Source organism: Ictalurus furcatus, chromosome 18 (assembly GCF_023375685.1).
Source record: "Ictalurus furcatus strain D&B chromosome 18, Billie_1.0, whole genome shotgun sequence".
Lineage (NCBI taxonomy): Eukaryota > Metazoa > Chordata > Actinopteri > Siluriformes > Ictaluridae > Ictalurus > Ictalurus furcatus.
In genome coordinates, this window is record NC_071272.1 from 23,492,655 (window position 1) to 23,516,351 (window position 23,697).

The 23,697-nt window shown below is 41.4% G+C and overlaps 1 protein-coding gene and 1 long non-coding RNA gene across 3 annotated transcripts; one reads left to right on the top strand and one right to left on the bottom strand.

The window, feature by feature from the left end:
• Positions 1-1,189: 1,189 nt before the first annotated feature.
• On the top strand, positions 1,190-16,330 carry traf4b (tnf receptor-associated factor 4b). Of its 2 annotated transcripts, XM_053648047.1 has the most exons (8): positions 1,190-1,677; positions 7,339-7,390; positions 8,872-8,976; positions 11,184-11,345; positions 12,467-12,628; positions 12,821-12,976; positions 13,275-13,965; positions 16,244-16,327. In XM_053648047.1, exons 1-7 carry the CDS (start codon positions 1,535-1,537, stop codon positions 13,929-13,931), a joined length of 1,437 nt encoding a protein of 478 aa, XP_053504022.1. In that variant the 5' UTR covers positions 1,190-1,534; the 3' UTR covers positions 13,932-13,965; positions 16,244-16,327. The 2 variants fall into 2 exon arrangements, with proteins under 2 accessions (XP_053504022.1, XP_053504021.1); XM_053648046.1 differs by having other exon boundaries at positions 13,275-16,330.
• Positions 16,331-17,678: 1,348 nt separating this feature from the next.
• LOC128621972 (uncharacterized) lies at positions 17,679-22,191 on the bottom strand. The gene is made up of 4 exons (XR_008388340.1): positions 20,451-22,191; positions 18,788-18,886; positions 18,518-18,607; positions 17,679-18,264 (listed from the first exon to the last, which is right to left on the bottom strand). It is a non-coding gene; the product is annotated as an uncharacterized LOC128621972 (long non-coding RNA).
• Between the last annotated feature and the right edge of the window lie 1,506 nt (positions 22,192-23,697).

Sequence of the window (23,697 nt, forward strand, 5' to 3'; positions counted from 1 at the left end):
AATTCAGGGTATGCCCACAGCACATCATTATTGTGGGTGTGCCCACAGCACATCATTATTGTGAGTACACTGGCGTGTATCCACGTATCGGACATTTCCGATCAGTATAAACAAATGAATTATGTTATCGCTGAAACTCTGTTATAAGATTAGCTCGGACACGGTTGGGTTTCTGTGTGTAGAGTATCGTGACTCTGTGTTTAGCTGCTGGTGAGCAGGACGATGGGAATTGGGAGGGGTGTGAGCCCTCTGCTGGCCAAACAATTCACACCTCTCCACAATGACATTGGTACAGAGATAAAATAGACAGCATAACTAAAGCTTTTTTGATAGTGAAAGAACGTATACAGTAGAGGTCGACAGACTGATCGGTTTTTCCGATCATTCGGTACCGATAACCGATTGCTGGAACTATCGATTATCGGCAAAAATCCACACCGGGTTGTGTCCGTTGCTGAGAAGGGTCCGCTGTCATTATACAGTGCGAGAGCGGCCTCTAGAGGCTAAATAAAAAAATCACTGGCAAACTTTGTTGTGTTATTTGAAGTGTTTTTTTTTTTTGGGGGGGGACGTCTCAATTTTTATGTCATTCAGAGTTTATTTGTTATTTGGTTCACTTTGGACGTATATCTTTTATTGATTTTAATATTTATTAATAGTTCACATAAGTAATATTTATCTATATATTTCATTTAAAAAAGCACAGTACATTTTCACGGTACAGTCAGTACTGTTTATTTTTGTAATAAAGGTCAGCAATATTTTACTTCCAGTGTCGTGTTTTCATTCAGTTTCGATTTTAAAAACGACCGGTTGATTAAACGGTTATCGGCAGGTAGGTAGGTACCGCACGACTTAGTTATCGGGTATCGGGGAAAACCCACGATCGGTCGGCCTCTAGTTTACAACTGCCACGATAAAATGATAACATTGATAGCTAGTAGGCTAGGTTGTTTAAGAAATACTTGTGAAAAAATTATGCAAATTCTTAAAACCCTGAGTGTCTACTTTCATACGAGTCATTAAGCATTACAGTCTAGTGTGACATCACACAAAAATTCAATGCTGAACACAAACATTCCATTGTTTGACCTCTGGTAAAAAAAAAAAAAAAAAAAAAAAAAAGTATACCCAGGTGTACTTTAATGAAGGTGTTAATTGAACACTGTATAAGTGAATTGGTCAGAAATTGGACAGGAGTCTTGTCAGTCATGTCTTCTTTCAACGAATTAAAGAAAGGAGATAAACACTCGTTGTGTCTAAGTGAAGAGTTTGTCCTGTATTTTAGGACAAAACCCCAGCCCCTCCCCCTTCAGTGAAGGGGCGGTACCCAATCAGGTGCCTCAAATTACACATTCCTGTGTTCTGGAGCACCTTGAATCCGGAAATGTCACACAATAACAACACTGACGACGCGCTCGGTCGGTTGTTTTAGGTGAACACGCGGGTGGAACACGAGTTAAACCGTTCAGCTTCAGTGTATCAGAAGTCAAGACTATTTTAACGTGGGGTTTTGTTCTATAAACACGCTGTTATGCCAGGTTTAGATTATAAATTTCTCGAGCGACCGAGACGCCGCCTCCTGTGTCCTTTGTGCAACAAGCCGATGAGGGAGCCGGTGCAGGTGTCCACCTGCGGACACAGGTTCTGTGATACCTGCCTCCAGGAGTTTCTCAGGTAAGTGTGTGCTCAATGTTAACCTTTCAGAACAGTTTATTCACTTACAGGTGAGCTCCTTTTTGGGGTTTTTTCCCCCATCTTGGCTACACCCGAAAGTCCATACTACTGCACTAAATAGCACATAAACACACAAGGACACTATTGTAGGTACTGTACTAGGTAAGCGTACTACTTAGTGCACTAGTAGCCTGGGAGGTGTCTGACCTAGTGTAGTGGTTTTCAAAGTGGGGGCCGCCAGGGGGCGCCCGGGGGGTCTCAATAATTTGGTGTGAAAAATAAATAAATACATGATTTTTTCTTTCTCACTCTGACAACCACACACACACACACACACACACAATCAATTCCTAATGTAAAGATGTAATTATTAATTTTAAAAAAAAGGGGGGGATATATTTAGAAGTCTGTATTTTTAATGTGTTTTCAAGACATCTTGCAAAAGGGGGGCCTCGGGCAAATGTTGATGCCATTTAGGGGGCCTTGCCCTGGAAAAGTTTGGGAACCCCTGCCCTAGTGCATGCTTTCTTTTGGTCTTAGTTACCACGTGACTACATTTATATCGTTTGTTGCATATTTATTAATCATTTTTGCACTTAATTCTGTTTTGGAAAATAATCTCTTTTTTTTTGTTGTTTTTTTTTTTGGTAGTTTTCGTTTCAGTTTTGCACTTAAAAAATGTTTATAATGTCGGCTGTTCATCCACTGCACACACTGTAAGGCCAAAAGTTTGGACACCTGACCATCACAGCCATATGGATTTCCCTCATATTCCTTTCACTGGAGCAGGGAAACAAACCTGTCCCAGCATGGCAATGCCCCTGTACACAAAGCGAGCTCCAGGAAGACATGGTTTGCCAGAGTTGGATTGCAGGATCTCGAGTGTGTTGAGCAGAGCCCTGACCTCAACCCCATTGAACACTTGGGATGAACTGGAACAACGACTGCACTCGAGACATCAATTCCTGATGTCACTAATGCTTTTGTGGCTGAAATCCCCACAGCCGTGCTCCAAAATCTAGTGGAAAGACTTCCTAGAAGAGTGGAGGTGGTTGTTGTTGTTATAACAACAACGCAGAACTAAATCTAGAATGGGATGTTCGACAAGCATGTATGGCTGTGATGGTCAGGCTGTCCACAAAGCCGATCATGTGGCAGCAGGACAGTGCATAAAATCACGCAGATACAGGTCAAGAGCTTCAGTTAATGTTCATCAGAACATGATTAAAATGGGATTTCGGTGCCTTTGACCGTGACGTGGTGGTTGGTGCCAGACGGACGGGTTTTGATATTTCAGAAACTGCTGGGATTTTAACACACGACAGGTTTACACAGAATGGTGTGAAAACCAAAAACGTCCAGTTCTGCAGGAAGAAATGCCTCGTTGAGGTCTTGAGAGAGGTCATAGGAGAATGTTCAGACTGGTCTGAGCTGCCCAGAAGGTTACAGCAACTCTTTACAAGAGCAGAAAAGCATCTCGGAACTTGCGACACACCAGACTTTGAGGCGGATGAGCGAAAACGGCAGAAGACCACATGGCGTTCCGCTCCGGTCAGCCAAGAACAGGAATCTGAAGTGAGCGTATGGTGTAAAATCCCAGGAGACGAGCAGTTTCTGATCATGTTTTTCCCCCAGTTCAGAGGTTTGATGTTGAAGCTCTTGATCTGTATTTGCGTAATAATTGAGCAAGTGTACAGGTGTTCCTAATAAAGTGGATGGTGAGTCCTTGTGTTAATATGTATGCAAAAGACAATAAGCCGGTAGGTCTGGATTAGGTACTGTTTATCTTTTAACATTAAAGGCAGCCGTGACCTACAAGTGTCAGTTACAGGCAAACGCTCATGCCGTGAATTCGAGCAAAACCGGTAGAGCAACATGACAGATGATGATGTTTAAAAAAAAAAAAAAAAAAACCCCCATCATTTAGCTCAACCCAAGGAATACATTTGCACACTGCGGTGGTTTTTGTGGTCTCATTTGCAAATTTCCAACAATTCACACGCCTCAATTTGTTTGAAATGATGCAACGGTTAAGGTTAGGTGCGGGCACAGCGCTCGCACCTCGTCCTACGACTTTATCCGTATGAAATCAGACGACCGTGTCGTTCTCGTATGTTTGAATTTCTCACGAGAACAGGCTGGCGAATAATGGAACAAAAGCTCCGTGTTTATTTCCTGCTCGGCTCCTCGGCTACGACCGGTTTATTTTGGGAAGCGTATTCAGTCGTTTCTAAATGACACGCCAGAAAATCTCCGCCGCAAACATGAACGCTGGTTACCGGCTCGGCTTTATTTGTGTACGTGACGGATTAAATGGCGGTCCTGCGACACCGACTTCACAGGCCCTGCAGATATTTAAAGTGGTTTCATTGAAACTGTATTCATTCATTCCTAAGGGCACCAGGAACATCCTGAGGAATCGGTTAATCATTCGCTTCCGCGTAATTTCGCACCACCGCGTCCCGTCAGTGACCCCGATTTCACGTCGACGTCATCAGCGAGTCTTCTTAAACATGCAGTCGGGCGAGTTGCTTTCTCGAGTGAAATTTGAAATGCCTCTAAAAGACTGTATTGTAACAGCGGCGCTCATTGTTCACGCCGATGTTATCGCGGTTATGGCCGAGAAGTTTCGCTCGTGTTATCAGTCTAACGCATACCTGACGGCAAGGAACAGGTTTCTGCTTTACTCTGGGTTATTTGTGCAGCGGCGTCGTATTCGCGATGTGTGTTCAGTAATAGTCTTATTGTTATTTTTATGCAGTCTGCAAACAGAAGGCGTGCTGGCTTATGAGTCGAAACGCGAGTCGCCGCACCTCTTTTATCCCCAGCTTGCTTAATAAAGACTCACGTGAGCCGGACCCGTGTAACATGAGATGGGTTTGATTAATTACAGGATAATTACTTAGAAAAAAAATGATGATAAACAAAACAGACTCGAGACATGAAACGATCTCGTCTCTGATTGGTTCTGAGTTATCTTCTGCATTAAACATTAAAGTTGGTTATCAGGGTTTCTCTGTGTACACGACGGGTTAGACGCAGGTCCTGGAGCACGGTGACGGAGTAGCAGGGTCGACGAGCTCCCAGCATCCTTCGTGACAGTTTTTAGACACGAATGTACGTTATGTGAAGAACAGATCAGGACACGAGAGAGAGAGAGAGACACACACACACACACACACACACACACACACACACACACACGCACGCACACACGGCAAAAACTGCCTCATCACCAACTAACTATTAGGTTAAAAAGGTCAAATTTATGGAACCGTTAAGGGTTCTTCAGCTGTCTCTCAATGAACCATTACCGTTTCTGTGTACAATCTTAAAACAGACTGTAGAGGTGCATCTCAAAAACCTGGAATATCGTGGATTAAGTTTGTTTGTGGTGTTTTTTTTTGTTTGTTTGTTTGTTTTGTTTTTCCTGTAATTTAATTCAAAACGTGAAAGAACTTTCATCTATTCTGGATTCCTTGCACACAAAGTGAAATATTTCAAGCCTGTTTTTTTTTTTTGTTGTTGTTGTTGTTGTTGTTGTTTTAATCTCGATGATTACGGCTTCCGGCACACGGAAATCAAAAATCCAGCAAAATATTACAATAAAGAATTTGTTCAACAATCGAAGAAACAAACCAACATATTAAAAATGAATGAACAAACAAACAAACACAGTTTATCCGCACGTCTGGCCACACACACAGCTGCCGTCACCGTGAGATCTGATCGTGACGGTTGAGATGTTAAGTGAGGGGGGGGAACAACTGAACACGGCATGCTGTTATGTGAAGATAATCAAAGACAAGGTGGTGTGATTTATTAAAGAACGAGACGTCATGAAGAATGTAAAAAAAATAAAAAATGATCACTTCTAGTTACGGTTAATGTCGTGGAGTCTACAAAGCAAGTTGGTTCCTGTTGTCTCTTACAGTGTAGCAGCAATAAATACTTTTTTTCTCTCACCATTATTTTTCCCTTTCTTGAGATTATAAAGTTTTTTTTTTATTTTTTTTTTTAAATGCAGCGTGGCATATTCCCAAGAAAGCTGAAAGCCATCTGTCCTGAAGGCTTTCCCACGGCAGGAAACCTAATTACTTAACTTCGCCTCGGACGGTTAAGCGCTAATACTGCAGACCCCTTCCAGAAATGCGCAATACATTTCTCCTTAAAGAAAATAACATGAGAAAAGCACATCAACAATGACGCACATTTAGTCTCTACATGTCGAGCGCCCACCATACAAGTCCCTGTGTTACTATGGAAACGATAACAACGAAGCTTTGTGTATTTAACTTTTTTTTTTTTTTTGGTTACAGAATCATTTTATTTGCCATCTACAGTGCCCTCCATGAATATTCGCACCATTATTTATATTTCATATATGTGTATATATAATGTTAAACCTGTTGTGTTTGCTGTCCATGAGAGCAGAGTATTTTTGTGAATTTTTATGAGCAAAAGATGAAAAGGTTAAACAGTAAAGACGTTTCTTCACAGCCTTCTTTGCGCATGTTTAAACCGAGGGTGCCAATATTAATGGAAGACTCTGTTACGTGCATTACGTGCAATTTTTCTTGCTGTTTGGTCACGACACGATGCGTTCATCGCAGGCAACACGACACGGTTACCATCCTAATGTACAAATATTGTCAAATCACTGATTATAAGAGGAATGAAACACTTCAGGCCGTGCCGTTAGGGGAAAATAATCCAAAATAATCCACAAACGCAGCACAAAGTGTGTTCTTTCACATAACAGCGTTACGTGGTCATATGCAGTCATAATGGGTACCAGTGAGGCTAATTACGCTAATCAGGGTGGAGCAGGAGCACCAGGTGTTACTTTTTCTGTGGCTGAATCCCAAATAGTTTGCGGTTTTCGGATTTAAAACAAAAGCATTCGCTCTAATCTGTAATGAGAGGTTTTCAGTGTAATGATTTTGTGTTTTTCGGTTCATTATTCAGCTGTTCAGTAACTACTACTGATTATTCAGTCGTTACAGTGACGTTAAAAGGAAACGTATGCAGGTATGAGAGTGAGGAATGGAAGTCTGGACGTGTTGAAAGATCCTGAGAGAGAGTTTAAGACGTTAAGGCAAAGTGAAGCCTTTTTAAGCTCGTCGTTCTGATTTATACTTGTTGTTTATTTGTAATTATAGAGCTGCTTTTCTTTTACCTGTAAGATGCGAAATAATTAAAGACATCACTGATGCTAGTCGGCCAGTTTCGGGTCTTTTGTGTGACTTTTGCTGAAACATGGCAACCCTGGTTAACGATATTGGATCTTCAGGAAACTCGCCTGCCGTATCAAATAGCATTATGTCTAAAAGCGCTCGAAAGGTGTTGCTAGACTGTACACTGGACGACTGTGTGTCGACGCTCAGCTGCCGAATACAGGCTTGCTCTAAGAATTCACTAGGTGGTAGCCTATAGCATTAGTCAAGCGCGTTATTTTCTCCACTTCGTTTTGTCTGAGGCTGTGTAAATCACGTCAGCCTGCCACGCTTAACTCTACAGTCACGATCCGTTGTTGATCGACGGCGAAACTCATCACGTCTTCAAATGAATTCTGAAAACTTTTTACAGTCATTACTGTTAATGCTTGACTCTGTTTTTCACTTGCTCTGCATGGTTGTTGTTTTTTTTTTCTCCCTACAGTGCGGGTGTGTTCAAGTGCCCAGAGGACCAGCTACCTCTCGACTACGCTAAAGTGAGTGTTTTACGTTCCGCATCACATCACCGGAAGAGATTTCAGCTCACAAAGTTAACATGTCTTGGAGTACAGTTTGCTGCACTCCTCAGTCCTAGCACTCGGGTTTAATTGTGGTGATTTTTTTTTTATTATTTATTTATTTATTTTTTAATCAATCTACGTTTACACTGCACTCTCTCACCATGGTCAGTTGGAAACTTCACCACCGAGGTGATATGGTGGTTCATTTATATTGCACCACAGCGCTACTGAATGCTCGATTCTGATTGGTCAGAAGGTGTTTAGTAACAGTAGTAGTCAGACAGTAGTTCTGGCTGCAGGGTTTATATTAAAGTGCACCTATTACGGTTTTGAAACGTGCCTAAGTTTGTTTTAAATGTCTCGTACAGTAGATTTACGCGCATCCGAGGTCAAAAAACACTTTAACGTGCTCATAATTTAAATTTCAGCGTTACCTTTTTTTCCCCCCCCTCAGTGTCACAAACGACTCGTTAAATGATCCGTTCTAAAGGATTCGCTTTAAACTCCTCCTTTCAGAGAGCATACTCTGCTCTGATTGGTCAGACGTCCCAGTCTGTTGTGATCGGCCTGCCGCTATCAGCGAGCACCCGATGAAGATCAGAGGCGGGGCTTTTTTGTTACAGACCTGCATAGGTCAGGACAGGAAGTAAAGTCTGGAATCACTAACGACTCGTTTCAGCTGTTCATAATCGGTCCCTTCTTTTGGGAGTCAGTTACTCCGTTGGTCGTGCGCTTTGAATTTTTTTTTTTTTTTTAACTTTGCAGACGTTTTTACATTCACAAGCAGCTCTATAACACACTGCATGAAAGGTAATATTTGAAAAACCATAATAGGTGCACTTCAATACACTCATTCTACTGTTAACATTTCTGTAGAAACCTACAGTAGTGATCGAATTCCTCCGATTGCTTTCTGTCGAACTCGTTTCAAAATGCGATAGGTGCAACGAGTTAAGTACTTTGCGGCCACAAGACGGCGACAGTACAGTTGAGAAGCTCAACTCTTGGCCTCGATACAGTATATTAACTTACGGTCATGCCCTTTTTTTGGATTTCTCACAATTTTTCTCCTTAATTTGGTCACCTGCGAATTCCCTCCCTCCCGCTGACTCCTCCCCATCACACGACCGCTACCAACCAGGGACGTGCTATCTGCAGGGTCAGTTTTGCTCTCTTGTGTCCCGGCCGTGGATGGCTGTGGCACTGTGGGGATCCGAACTCCCGATCTCTGTACAATAGGGTGATCGCTTTCTGTAGTGCCACTCGGGAGCCGTAGCCACACCTTTTAAAACAAATATATATATTTTATTAAATAGCCACCATGTGACCTCAGCACCTCTCCGTAAATATTAGTGAATAAATGTACTTGACCAATATCCATTTTTCTTTTTATTTACCATTTGCAAATCTTTCTATTCTGTCATGTGTAACAAAATGGATTGTAATGTGCTGTGTAGATTTTTCCGGATGTAGAGTTGGAGCAGCAGATTCTGGCTCTGCCCATCCGATGCATTCACAGTGAGGAGGGTTGCCGCTGGTCAGCACAGAATAAACAACTTCAGGTAAAAAAAAAAAACACACACAAAGACTCACTGCATTTTCTGAAGGGTTTTGATGTTTTAGTTAAATGTGTGGTCTGATTTTTAGCTAAATAATGTGCTAAAAGCGCTGATCTGATTGGTCGGAAAGTAGTGATGAATGTTCTGTAACCGCAGCTCTGACACTCGTGCCATCGGTAATTCAGATATGCTTATATTAACACACTCGTTCTAACAGGTAGTTACGGATAGTTTACAGGAACTTGTATGGATCCATGTAATTTAAACCTAATAATGATTCATTTTAAGAACATGTCGATATTTATCGAAGAACAACGTATAATAGTTGACATCATGACGTTTTCTATAAGATTTGTGTCTAGCATTTATGGACGGAGACTCCAGTGTCAGCACTTTTGGAGTTTGTACGTTCTGGTTTCTTAGTAACATGACAAGCTGCGTTTGAGAACGCTGAAGGAACGACAGATGCTTTTTACAGCTGCTTTAACATAAGCGATAACCAGATCAAACAAGGGAGAAAAAAAAACAAAAACAAGTGTTGTTCATCAGTAAATAAAGAACTGTAATTGCTGAGAAATTGCTGGGGGGAAAAAACACTGCAGGATGTGCTGCTGTTGGAAAATAATCAACCTCAGGGTGGTAACAGTAACCTAACCGTAGGTTTACGTTATTACTGCGTCTTTTTAATTTAACGATGGAAAAAAATAGAAAAGATGGCAAGTGCGATAAATGAAAACGTTTTGCTCTCAGAAGGAGTTTCGGCACTCTCGCATTCATAAAGTTATAATTTGACCTGTTTCAGAGGAGGCTATTAAGTTTCATCACGGTTATGATCTTCTGCCATTTAGCTATCAGAACATTAGGCTGATGTTATCACGGGAAGACCATGCAGGCTCTAAACACTGAGGACGCTGAGAACCGTGAAAGGCAGAGATCACGCCTTGTTCAGACTCGTTATGAAGAAGACAGCTGCTGATTGTAGATTTTGATTTGTTTATACAAAGCGATGACATAAATACACCCTGACCGAGTGCATCAACTACATTCGGTTTGTACAGACTTAAAAGTGAGCACCAATAAAGTCATTTCATTAAGAAAATATATATATAGTTTTTCTTTAATTGAGATATTTGTAAGTCAATAGAAAGTTTATTCAAGGAGTTCAGTGTTAATAATGTTTTGTATAAGTTTTCATAAACAGAAAGACATTTTCTCTTAATCTGGTCGCCTGCCAATTCCAACCCACCAGCCAGGCTGAAGGCTAACGCGCGCTTCCTCTGAGACGAGAAAACAACCGCAACATCTTTTCATACTGCTGCTCGTGCTGTGTCACGGAGCAGAGTAACGCGCTGGGCAGAAAGCGCTATCTCATGGGATGGGATCACAGCTGGCTAGTGTCACTGTGATTGACAAGGGCAGAGAAAGTATGCCCCTCCCACATGATAGCATGGCTACTTTTGCTCCCTTGGCTTTGGACCATGGATGGATTTGGCAGCGTTGGATTTGACCTCATGATCACGCAACAATAAGGCGAAGGCTTTTCTCTTGTGCCATCTGTTTTAGTTTTTTTTGTTTGTTTGTTTTTGTTTTCCTTGTTTAAAAATCCAGCTTGGTCTGACCAGCTACCAAACCGGCAGGCCATGTTTTCTGAGCTGGTCAAACTGGTAGGCCATATTTTCCAGCTGGTAAGTGCTTATAAAAAGGATACACCTTCTGACTACTAGCTACTAATGCTATTCGGAAAAAATGACTTTTAAGGGGGGAAAAAAACCAGTAGTATGGCATTTAGAAAATCTCAAAACATTTATCCAGTCTATTCATGTCATATGGATGCTAAAGATAACTAGCAAAGACGATGTACCAGTTTGAGAAGCTCGGCCTGTGTTTTCTTAGCCGGTCAGACTAAGCTGGATTTTTCAGCACGTCTACAAAGTCACTCAAACAATAACCGCTGGATCGTAGATTCTGGCTAACTGTTAAACTGTGCCACTGTACTGTTCCAAGTGATGTGGGGCACCAACATCCAACCCGTAGCTACTTAGCTGTCAATCATATCGCCTGGCAATTCACACAGCTCATCTTTTTGCACGTGTTTTAGGATGGACCCGAGAAATTTCAAAACGTCTACCTTTACCGAACTTCCACCGTCTTTTAACTATTTTCATTGCAATGACACCTCATCAATCTCTTTGTCTGTGTCTGTGTTTTAGACCCATCTTATGGTATGTGCGTATAACGTGGTGCCGTGTCCTAACCGCTGCATGATGAAACTGCTGAGGCGTGATCTTCCTCAGCACCTGCAGTATGACTGCACCAAGAGAAAGCTGCGCTGTGACCACTGCGCTGAGGAGTTCACCGGGGAAGCACACGAGGTCGGACCTTACAGACGCCCTAAAACCTCTGCGAAGTCGCCATTCCATGTGATCAGAAAACGAATAAACGTGCCTCTCTGACCATCATGCCTGTTGTAAAAATGCAGCACAAATCAGTAGAATACTTCTGTTACGCAGTGCTGTGCGATAGTCTTCGGCACGTGCGGAGAAATGCTGTGAAGCAAAGATGCCTTCAAACATAATGAAGAAAAATTTTCTACATTTTAAAATAAAATACAATAAAGAGCATTAGACAGAAATAAATGAAACAGAGTTGATACTGGGTGTGACAGCCCTTTGCTTAAAAAACAATTATTACTAGTCTCTGGTACAGTTAGTGCAGTTTTATAAGGAAATGAGCTGGGACGTTTTTGAAAAGTGGTCTTGCGTAATATGCTGCTTTCTTTTACGGACGTACAAACATTTTTTCTGTAACATTTTAATTTTGTGTTGGAAAACTAACGTTTTTTTGTACTGACTCAGAGTCATAAAATAAAAAAAAAATCTATAGGAAAAAAATAAAATAGGGTGCCTAAAACGTTTGCACAGTATACATATACTCATTTCCAATGAGGCTGTTCACATGAAATTTTCACCAGACAGCGGTATTGACTCAAGAAATCCACAAATATAAAGAAATCCAAACATTCAAGTCCATAAATGAAGTTATATGTATTAAAGAGGAATGACACGGGGGGGGGGGACATGCTAAGAGAAAGCAGCTCTCCAAGGCAAGGAACCATCGACAGTAATTATACCTCCTATCTGTGCACATCGATATCAGCTGGGTTAGTAAACTGATGGACTATGAAAAGGCTTTTCGTTACCATGATGTCACACAAGAAACCCCTCATGATTGGTGAAAGCAAAGAGTCGTCCCAAGACTTTTATATTTGTCAGTAAATTTGTTGACACAACTTGGGGTGTGTGTGTGTGTGTGTGAATGCCTGAGTGTAGCCCTGTGATGGACTGGTGTCCTACCCAGGGTGCATTCCTGCATTGTGCCTGGATAAACCCTGGATCCACGAATAAAGCTGTCACTGAAGACAAATGAGTAAAAAAAAAAAAAGACAACAATGTAAATTACAATGTGAATGATAAACGTCTCCGTCCTGTAACAGAGGCACCAGGACATGTGTCCGGAGGAGAGCGTGTACTGTGAGAATAAGTGTGGGGCTCGTATGGTGCGCAGATTGCTGACCCAGCACAGCCTGTCTGAATGCCCCAAGCGCAAACTCCCCTGCAAATACTGTACCAAAGAGTTCCTCTACGACACCATTCAGGTCTGTGAGCTAAGGTTGATCTTTTTACACAGTGAGCAATATTGAGAATGTTAACATGCTGTATTTTGTCATTTTTTAATTAAAAAAAAAAAAAAAAAAGGCAAGTGTTCTCAAACGTCCAAACGTTTTCCTTTGTCTGCAAATCTTTTTACTTTTTTTTAAAAAACAAAATTGTTTTTTTATTTTAAACAGCATCATCAGATCCAGTGTCCACGCGTCCCAGTGCAGTGCCCCAACAGCTGTGGCACACACGGCATCGCCCGAGAGGATTTAATGACTCACGTTAAGGAGAGCTGCGAGACCGCCCTGGTGCTCTGTCCGTTCAAAGATGCCGGCTGCAAATACAGAGTAAACGGAGTTTCCCTTTCCAGCCATCACTGTCACGGAGCTCACTAGATCTCCGACTTTTAATAATAATTTCTCTAAGCTCTAGCGCTTCCTATTCCTCAACTTTCAATTCACATTCCACGTTATGGTCCAGTTGACATATGATGCTGTACTAAGTTTTTGAGTTCTCGAGGTTTGAATTAAAGAATGTGATATTAAATGGAATGCATTTGCACCTCTGTAACGAAATTCCACTTTGAGAACCACTGCGCTAGGTTAGTAACTCGTTATAACTCGGATATTCTGCCTTTCCTGCTAGTGTTCGAAGCCTGCAGTACCTCTTCACCTGGACGAGGCCACCCACTCTCACCTGTCTTTACTCTGCGGCCTTGTGAATCGGCAGAGACTCGAGCTGCGGGAGCTGCGGCGTCGCGTAGAGGAACTTTCCGGAAACCAAGACGGCACTTTGCTTTGGAAAGTCCCCAACTACAGCCGTCACCTCCAGGAGACCAGAAACGGCTCCAACGGCACTTCGGAGCTCTTTAGCCCTGCTTTCTACTCTCATCGCTATGGATACCGTCTCCAAGTCTCCATCTTCCCCAGTGGGAACGGCAGTGGTGAAGGAACGCACCTGTCTGTCTACATCAGAGTGCTCCCGGGCGAGTACGATGGCCTGCTGGAGTGGCCGTTCCCTCACCGAGTCACCTTCTCACTGCTGGACCAGAGCGACCCAGCGCTCTCCAAACCTCAGCACGTCACCGAGAGCTTCAGCCCAGATCCCAACTGGAAGAACTTCCAGAGACCTCGGCCTGGAGCGATCGGGAGCGTACGCACGGGCTGTCTGGACGAGAGCATGCTGGGATTTGGGTACCCCAAGTTCATCTCGCATGAGCAGATGAAGGAAAGGAACTACATCAGGGACAACACGATCTTCATCAAAGCTTCTATCGACGTGGTGCAGAGAATAATCAACTGAGCCGAACTTGAGTCAAAGGAGTCAAAGGAAACAAGTAAAAACGTCCTTCATTATTAAGGCATTAATGTGTATGGTCATTATGTGTCCACGTCTTGAGATTTTACTGGAATTTAAAGGAAAAAGAAGAGGGAATTTAAGAAGGGGTAAATAAGTGGACAAGGTAAAGGACAGAGTTGAGTTAGCAGGACGGGGAAAAACCAGTTCCATCTCAATAAGGAACTTCTTATCCAGTTTTTCTATAGGAACGTTTAGGGATACTAGGATGGGTCTAGCAAAAATGTAGATCAATTCATTTTTATAGTTTAATCATACTGTTACATTTTTAAACCATCGATGCACTGTGTACAGCGGAGGAAAGAGTACAAAACACACCGAGCCGAGTAAAAGTACTGCTACCGTAGTAATAATTCACGTAAACGTAAAAGTCGTAATAAAGAAAAGCACTCGAGTTAGAGTAAATAACTCGTCTGGTGAAAAGCTACTTTACAAAAGACTTCTTTTTTTTTTTTTTCTACTACTGACACAACTAATCTGAAAATGTTCTATATCTGAGGATTTTTTTTTTTTTTTTAAATAAAAAAATTGAACTAACCAAGTGAGCTATTCTAGAGAGAACATAACCTCCGTAATCAACTGTATATAAAGAAAGTTAACGTTCGCAGCAACATTTGGTAGCTCATGTCAATCCATGCATGTTTCTCGCTACGTTGTTAGCTCTCCAGCAAAATGCTCCTTTTTTGCTAGGTAATTATATCTAGGCAGCACGTGGGTGTATTTAACACAAGAGACGATAGCTACTGAACGTTAAAGTGACATTTTAAGTTGAATACAGAGCTCCAATTCTGTAAAGCAACAAAAGATCTGGGTAGTCAGTCAGATTGACTCCGCTAGCTAGCTAATGGCTCACCTGTACATGGAGGATAAACTGTGAAATGCTGATATCTCCAGGGCTTGAATATTTTCTTTAAAACAAACAACAACAACAACAAAACAGCCAGTTAAAGTATTGCGAATTAAAATGATATGCGATCAGCAATAAACCTTGCACACCTGCAGGTGATGGATAGGTGCGTAGGAAAAAAGACCACAAACCAAGTCAAATCTCAAAAACGAAAAAATCCCGCACACTAACGGTACTTTGTTCACAACGTTTCGGTCCAGTGACCTTCATCAGGCGTATACAAACCAACCTGCCTGTTGTGAGAGCGTTTTTCAGAACCCTGTGACCAATGCAGCATTTGAAGTGAAGTTGCAACTCGTCAACTTGGCGTAGTCTTCTGAACTACCGGATCCTTTCCTGTTTACTAGTGATGTCAAATCAACACACGGTGGACAGAATTTGAAATACGTTTATAGCAGTATTCGCTATAAATTAGATCAGTTACTGTACAGAGACAGTACTTGGTTAAATCGGTTATAACATTGACCGTACTAATCACTGTTTTCAGGAGGTAATCTCAGTACGTTCACATGGACGACAATAATCCGATATGAACCCGATTAAGACGATACTCTGATTAAGAAACTAGCATGTAAACAGCAATTTTTTATTACCTTAATACGACTAAAGTCGTACTCGAAGTAAACACAAATCGGATTAAGACGTGTGGAGTATTCCCGTTTTAGTCGCGTTACAGACACGTACACACCTTAATCTCACTATTAACGTCGTGTGGGAGTTTTCACCGCGTGTTGTGACGGGACACGTACACACACGGCAGCGCTCAACCGTTTTACGGCAAACGAGAGCACGGCTGCGTCCCAAACCGCGAACTTACCTACTGTATAGTAGGCGAAATACATGCATCTCAGCTACTATATAGTAGGTAAGTACGCGGTTTGGGACGCAGCCCACGGCTTCAAGCAGTCGTCTATTAGCACGTACAGCATGACTAATAATTAACCGCACTTGAAGCGTTCGTAAAATTCAAAATAAAAACACCCAAAACTGTATACGGTCCCATAACGAAGACCAACTGTATGTCGATACGTGAAATTCTGGAGGGACGTCGAACGGCGTGGCGCGGTGACGTAATGACGTGTAGCGTTAATCGATCTATGTTCTATAACATGTAAAACAGGAACATGAAAGGAGTATTCTAAAAGCGACTCATGTAAACACCTTAATCAGAATACTGTCTTATTCAGAATAAGGTCAGTAATTAGATTACTGCTGTCCATGTGAACGTAGTCATGACATGTACACGCCTTAATCACACTATTAACGTCATGTTAAAACACCGTAACGGTACCATCGTATCGTTTTATCGCCCAGCACTATAATTCCTTATTTCTTTCATTCTTCATTTCAGATCTACAGTTAGAAGATCGTCATTGTGTAATCTGACATGGAGAGCGTTATCACACAGTCTGCTCTGGAATTTGGCCAAGATTTTATTAGGATCGTGTCATACAGTGCGATAAGTAATTGCTTTTAAGGACCACTGAAATCACAGGCTTTGGTCACTGATGAAAGATCCGAGTTGTTGTGTCTTTCTATCTTCTGTTGCCAGTTATCCAACCTAACGGCAAACTAAAAAAAAATCCAGACTCCAGCCAAGTCACGTTTTCCGCTGCAAACTTCTCAGTGTGAGATGATTCACTCTGCTACCGTTTATGATGGCTGCCTCGTTCTACAGGGCCCACTGGTTAACAAAGAAAAAGACGTGTTGTACCATACATGTTTCAGCACTGCACTGATCTGCTCTTTTTCTATATTAGATACACCGATCAGCCATAACATTAAAACCACCTGCGTAATATCGTGTAGGTCCCCCTCGTGCCTCCAAAACAGCTCATCCCACAGACGCTCGATCGGATTGAGATCTGGGGAACGTGGAAGCCGAGTCAACACCTTGAACTCTTTGTCGTGTTCCTCAAACCGTTCTTGAACCATTTTTGCAGTGTTGCAGGTCGCATTATCCTGCTGAAAGAGGCCACTACCGTTAGGGGATACCGTTACCATGAAGGGGCGTACTCGGTCTGCAGTAATGTTTAGGTAGGTGGTACGTGTAAAATAAATAAAAAAATAAAAATAAATCCCCATGAATGTGAGGTTTCCCAGCAGAACATTACCCAGAGCATCACACTGTATCTTGCCTTCTTCCCATAATGCATCCTGGTGCCATCTCTTCCCCAGGTAAGTGATTTTTTTAAAATGATCTCAGGGCTCCAGGAAGAAAAAAAAATCTAGGAGGCTCCTAGACCCAAAATATTTAGGCGCCAAATAAAATTTTCAGGAGCCAAAATATACTGATGTGATATCATATGATGATATCATTGTTAAACGGCTACCTCACACTGCCTTTTCTTTCCCCTCTGTACTGTCTGCCTTTGTTTACTGATATTTTTTGTTTGCGCATTTCGTTTTCTTCATTCTCAGCTGGCTAATGTTAGTTAACTGCGCAGTTAGCTAGCCTACATATAACTCGATACATTCACATTCCAACGGACTAAACCAGATCGAACTGAATCAAACACCTTTAACAAAGTTAACACTTCCGAACTTTTTAACCCGATAGACGTGACGTTAAACCTGTTTCTGTTCCTCTATACAGCCGACGCTTCAACCACTGCAGGACAAGAGTGCGGAGTTTATCTATTGGAAACCATGCAGGTGTGCACGTGATAGGGCAGGTGTGCACGTGATAGGGCAGGTAGATGCAGGCGCAACAGGAGATGAGAGTTCAGTAGCCGAGCACAACACCACGTATGGTCATTTCTATTTGTTTTTAAGTTTTGTTTGTGGGTAACGGTGGCCACTGGCGACTGGCAGAAAAAACATGGCCGCAAAATTAAAAAGTTAGTCGCATTGGCGACCATCTTAGTGGCCATCTGGAGCCCTGGATCTCAACGAACAAAGTGAGCTATTCTAAAGTGAACACCACCTCCATTATGAAAATGCTCCTTACACATTTTCCTATAGGCTGTAGCAGCTCTTACAACACCAAAGTGACACGAAGTCTAAAACGGAGCTTGAATTCTGTAAAGAGTTGGAGAAAGATGTGGGTAGATAGTCAGAGTCGCTAATTAGCTAATGGCTTAGCTTACCACAAACAACACATTACACACAGTCTTATTACAGCCATTTATTGTATTTATTCGGATTCTTCTCCATTTCCAACAACCTGAAATCATAAAACAAAACAAAAATCGTTCATGATAAGTATATTACAACTAATATGATCGCACTAACTATATAAACATGTGTATTCACAATGGGTAAGACAATGAGGACACTCTCAGGTGGCTGATTTGGCATGGAGAAAGTCTGATCTTCGGTAGCTACGACAGCATTTAAACCCAGCGGGTCGTCAACACACGGAACTGGAAGCTACAAAACATGGGGGAAGAAAGACCTACGTTAAAATTCCTGTGTGAGGTTAAAACAACATTTGTGCGCTTTAATGTTACCTTAATTGTTTTGTGTTATTAATGAATAAAATCTAGGTCTTTTCATGGAGAAAAAGACCTACATTAAAATTTCTATCTGGGAATAAAACACTGTTGGTGTTTTTAATGCTAACTTCATTTATTAGAATGAAAATAAGAAAAAAAAATTAATAGTAGTACAAAAGGAAACTTACCGGTAGCTGATTTCTCATCGGGAATTCCTCGTTTCCGTAAACCTCCACGGCGTTTTCAGGCATCGGGTCGTCCACACACCGAACTGGAAGCTACAAGACATGGGGGGAAAAAAAGACCTACGTTAAAATTCCTGCGTGGGAATAATACACTGTTGGTGTTTTTAATGCTACCGTCATTTATTAGAATGAAAATGAGAAAAATAGAAGAGAGAGAGAGAGAAGCAGCCCCGTTTTGTTGTAAGAGCGCAGGCATTACATAAGGAAACTTACTGGGATTTGAGATCTGGGATTTGAGATGGGGAAAATGTCGTCCTCATAAATAACCACGCCATTTAATCCAGCTTGGTCGTCCACACACTGAACTGGAAGCTGCAGAACACAGAGAAATAAGACCTACATTTAGTGTTTAGTGACATGTTTATAATACAGAAGAATGACTAATGTTACAGTATGTTTGTGAAAAAGAAAATTGAAAATGAACAACTATAGGAAGCTCAGACCGAACAGCAGATGGTACAAGCGTGCCTTCTGCTGTTTGTTATTACGGTGTAGTCTAAGCTATTTTCTACTCGCCCCAACACCCTCATTAGCCATGCTAACAGTATGTTTGTAAAAAAGAAAATTGACATAGAAGCTTCATATAGTTGTTCATTATTAACGGAAATATTTAACATTTGCTATTCGTCAAGCGAGTTCAAGACGTCAATTAGTTTAAGCTTTGACTTCATCACACAGGATTCTTCTCTTGGTCGATAGGCCTCAAGCTGAATCTCCGTCAGTATTAAGTAAACGGTAAATGGCGCACTTATAGCGCTTTTATCCAAAGCGCTTTACACTGTGTCTCATTCACCCATTCACACACACACACTCACACACCAATGGTAGCAGAGCTGCCATGCAAGGCGCTAACTTGCCATCGGGAGCAACTTGGGGTTCAGCGTCTTACCCAAGGACACTTCGGTATGTGGAGTCACGCGGGCCGGGAATCGAACCGCCAACACTACGATTAGTGGACAACCCGCTCTACCGCCTGATCCACATCCGCCACATGATACAAATGATTATACAATAAAACTAGGTATAAAATGTATTAAAATATATCTCAAAAAGTTCAACGTGGAAAAATATGAATAAAATTGATTCATACACGTAGTTTCATTCTAACTGCTTTATAGCCGTTACATTACACACCCTTATGTAGTATAAACTTAAACGTAACTAACGTACTACAATGACTCACAGTTTAAATGAACCGCTAACATCGCGGTTAGGAAGCAAACACAGCGTAGAGTGTTAGCGTAGACATCTGCATGTTTAGTAGTTTAGCACTAAATGAAAATCAAACAAGCCAAAAAGTGCAAAATGAAACACGATATGCCTCTTTGCTGAGTATTCTGAACTTACTATAACTAATATCATCGTTTGTTATTTAATATTGACGGAGATTCAGGTTGAGGCCTATCCGCCATCACGAGGACGAAGCCTGCGCGACGAAGTCAAAGCTCAAGCTAACCGCCGTATTAAACTTGCATGCTGAATAGCAAGACTATTGACTATGAATATTAGGAATTAAAGTAGACATTTATGTTAAATTGTTAAAACTATACATATAGAAGTTGAGGTATATTTAAGGATAAAAATATAAGGATACATAAAAATCTAGCTTACCATTCTTTGCGGCGTTCTGGACAAAACAGAGCACCACCTACTACCCTGACGTACAACGAAGCGGAAGTACGCACGAAGCGGAAATACGCACGAAGACTCGACTCTAAAATCATGTTACGTACTACGTCAGTTTTTTTTTTTCGCTCCGTTGTAATGATGACTATATGGATATTCTGATTTTGAACAAATTATGGACACACACATGTCGTTTAACGCAAACCTGTAGTGTTATATTTAAGTAACGTTTACAGAATTCATTACATACCAGCGCACGAAAATCATCCTGTCTGCCAGTTTCTTGCCCCAGCAGATTCTACTGAACTTATTTGAGCGGATCCTAGAACTCCGACGAACACCTGGAGCGTCTTCCATTCTCAGGCTTCCTCGCAGAAACTGAAGATTTCTACTCGGAAGTTCTTTTCCCATATGAAGCTATGAATACTCAACCCGAAGTCTTAAAAACTAATCTAAAGGTCATCTGAAGGTCATTCTGTGCAGATGTACAAACACAAAAGGTTTGTAGGTAAGATTATATGAATTGTGAGGTGCCGCTGTCCTGTCGAGGTATGGCTAGAGATGTGTATGCGTGTGTGTTTTAAATACCAACATTTACATTTGCATTGAAGAGTACACGCCTTTTCTGACAAGCAGGAAGCCCACCAGCTGTGTTTTGCATTTCCTTTAAGCATTTGAACGTCTCGTTTTACCTGTGTAATACCCGTGTGTAGGTCTGTGTACTTTTTGGTCGTTCTATTTTCATATCAATAACAGAAATTAAACTAGCAGGATAAAGGTTATGAATGAATTTTGATGCTGGCTTGACAGAGACCACTGAACAATATGGAAGGTGGTTACTAGGATGTTGCTGGGCAGTTGCTAGGTGGTTGCTCTGTTAATCCAGCTGGCTGCTGGGGTGTTGCTAGGTGCTTGCTATGATATTCCAGGTGGTAGCAATACCTAGCAACCAGCTGTGATGATAACGCAACCACCTAGCAACACCTAAGCAAACTTCACGCGTAGAATAGAAACCACCTAACAACAGTCTAGAAACCAACTGGCATGCCATAACAACCACCGAGCAACACCCTGTCAATCACCTGGAATACCATAGCTACTGCCTAGCAACCACCTCCTACATTGTTTAATGGTCTCTGTCAAGCCAACATGAAATTTTGTTCACAACTTTCTAGTTGTTTCTAGTTTCATTTTTGTTAGACAGACAGAGCGAACAAAAACTACTCAGACCGACGCAGGTATCATACAGGTAAAATTCTTAAAGGAAATAAAAAACCACAGCCTCTGGTTTTCCTGCTTGTCAGAAGAGACAGGTACGTTTCAGTGCAAATGCAAATGCTGTTTTGACTGCAAAGACCTACACATCTCACACCACACCTCAACAGGACAGCAACTAACAATCCATATACTCTGACCTACAACCCTTTTGTTTTCACACTTCTGCAAGGAATTACCTTTTGAGACTTTCGGTTTAGTATTCATAGCATCATATGGGAAAAGATTTGCATGAGAACTCCAGCAGAAATCCTCAGTTTCATCAAGCAAGCGTAAGAATGGAAGAAGCTTCAGTTGTCGATCAGAGTTCAAGCGTTAGCTATAAAAAAATTTTTGTAAATAAATCCACAAGAATCTGCACCGGCAAGAAACCTGCAGCAAGGTTGATGTTCCAACAGAAAACATTTGCATAGCAACCACCTAGCAACCACCTGCAATAGTATAGCAACCATTTAGCGTCACTCTAAGGAATATCAGCTGGTTGCTAGCATGCTATTGCACTGGTTGCAAATCACATGAAAGCAGGACCAACAAAACGTTTCCCATACAACGGATATAAAAAGTCTACACGCCCGTGTTAAAATTGCAGGTTTTTACGATGTAAAAAAAGAAACCAAGGAAAATCATGTCAGAACGTTTCCCACCTTCGATGTGAAATTACAACATTAAAAAAGTAAGTGAAAAAACAATCCCCTAAATGAATTCTTTGTTGAAACACTTTGATTTTATTACACCACTCAGTCGAGCAGCGTGGCACATCTTGACTTGGCGATGTTTTCCCACTCTTTCGTGCAAGAACATTCTAGATCCATCACATCGTAAGGGCGTCTCCTGTTCACAGCCCGCTTCAGGTCACCACACCGAGTTTTAGTTGGATTCAGGTCTGGGCTCTGGCAACGTCATTCAATAACATTGATCTTCTTTTGGTTAAGCCATCCCTTTGCTGATCTGGACGTATGCTTTAGGTCGTTGTCGTGCTTAAAGGTGAAATTCCTTTTCCTCTTCAGCTTACTAGCGGAAGGTTTTGCACTAAAATCGACTGGCATTTATAGCTATTCATGATTCCCTCCACCTTGATAAAAGCCCCGGTTCTGTCTGAGGAAAAGCGGCCCTAGAGCATGATGCTGCCACCACCATGCTTCACATTGGGTATGGTGTTCTTTTTAGAGATGGTTTTTGTTTTGTTTTGTTTTTGTGCACCAAACATACCATTTATAATTATGGAATTATCATTCCTTTTGGAATTGGTCTCATCGGAATATTACACATTTTGCCACATGGTTTGGGGTGATTTAGTTGGGCTTGGATGGGTTTTTTTTTTTTTTTTTTTTTGTGAGAAAGGGCTTCCGTTTAGCCATACTACCCCATGTTTAAAAACTCAAGTGAAAGTACTGTGATTTATTTATACTCCAAAGAATAATCACCTAGAGTCATTAACAGAGCACTATTGACACTCAGTCTGACCAGGTTGGGTATGATTGTAATGGAGGAAACAAATAATGAATTCAATCACTATAAACTTTTAATTAAAGCTTACACACTTCAACCAAGTTTATAACTATACTCTTTTTTGTTGTTGTTGTTCTTTATTTACGCTCATTATCGCCATTTACAGAGAGGCAACATGCTTGCTTTTTCCTCATTACAAAAAGATATACATATTTTAAATGTTTAGACACTAAGACAAGTGTGCATTCCACATGTGCTTTGGAAAACACAATTCTGTCTTGCAAATGTCCTGTTAGGCCAACAACAAAAAAAAAAATCCCCCTGGTCATCAACATTTAAGACATGTTTTCTGTCCCAATGGAGAGTTCAGGGAGACAGATGGACATGCAGAAATCAGAAAAAAACTAGAAAAAAAAACAAACAAAACTAGAAAAATACTAAATATAAACAAACAGTGTATATACCAAACGCGTAATTAAAATGAGAAACAAAAACATAACTTGACTTGATATAATGCTCCAGCACCTGAGGGGGAAAAAACAGGGAAATTAAATAGAGCACAAATCAAGCAGGGGAACTAACAAACACATGGGTATGGTTACACAGAAAATGAGGGAGACAACAGAAGAAGAAGTTCTACATGGGGACCGCAGGTGCCCTCTAGTGGTCCTGGAATGGAACTACCGCTGGGAGGCCATGACACATTCAGGACTACTATTATGCCAGTAAGAAAGGAAAAATATCCCTCTGTGATTATCGTTATTTTGTAAACT

What these genes read in the sequence shown, in the direction of transcription:
- traf4b (XM_053648046.1), top strand. Translation starts at nt 1,535, where the DNA reads ATGCCAGGTTTAGATTATAAATTTCTCGAGCGACCGAGACGCCGCCTC. An exon ending in TGCCTCCAGGAGTTTCTCAG is followed by an intron (nt 1,678 to 7,338) that starts GTAAGTGTGTGC and finishes TTCTCCCTACAG; the next exon opens with TGCGGGTGTGTTCAAGTGCC. An exon ending in TCACCGGGGAAGCACACGAG is followed by an intron (nt 11,346 to 12,466) that starts GTCGGACCTTAC and finishes GTCCTGTAACAG; the next exon opens with AGGCACCAGGACATGTGTCC.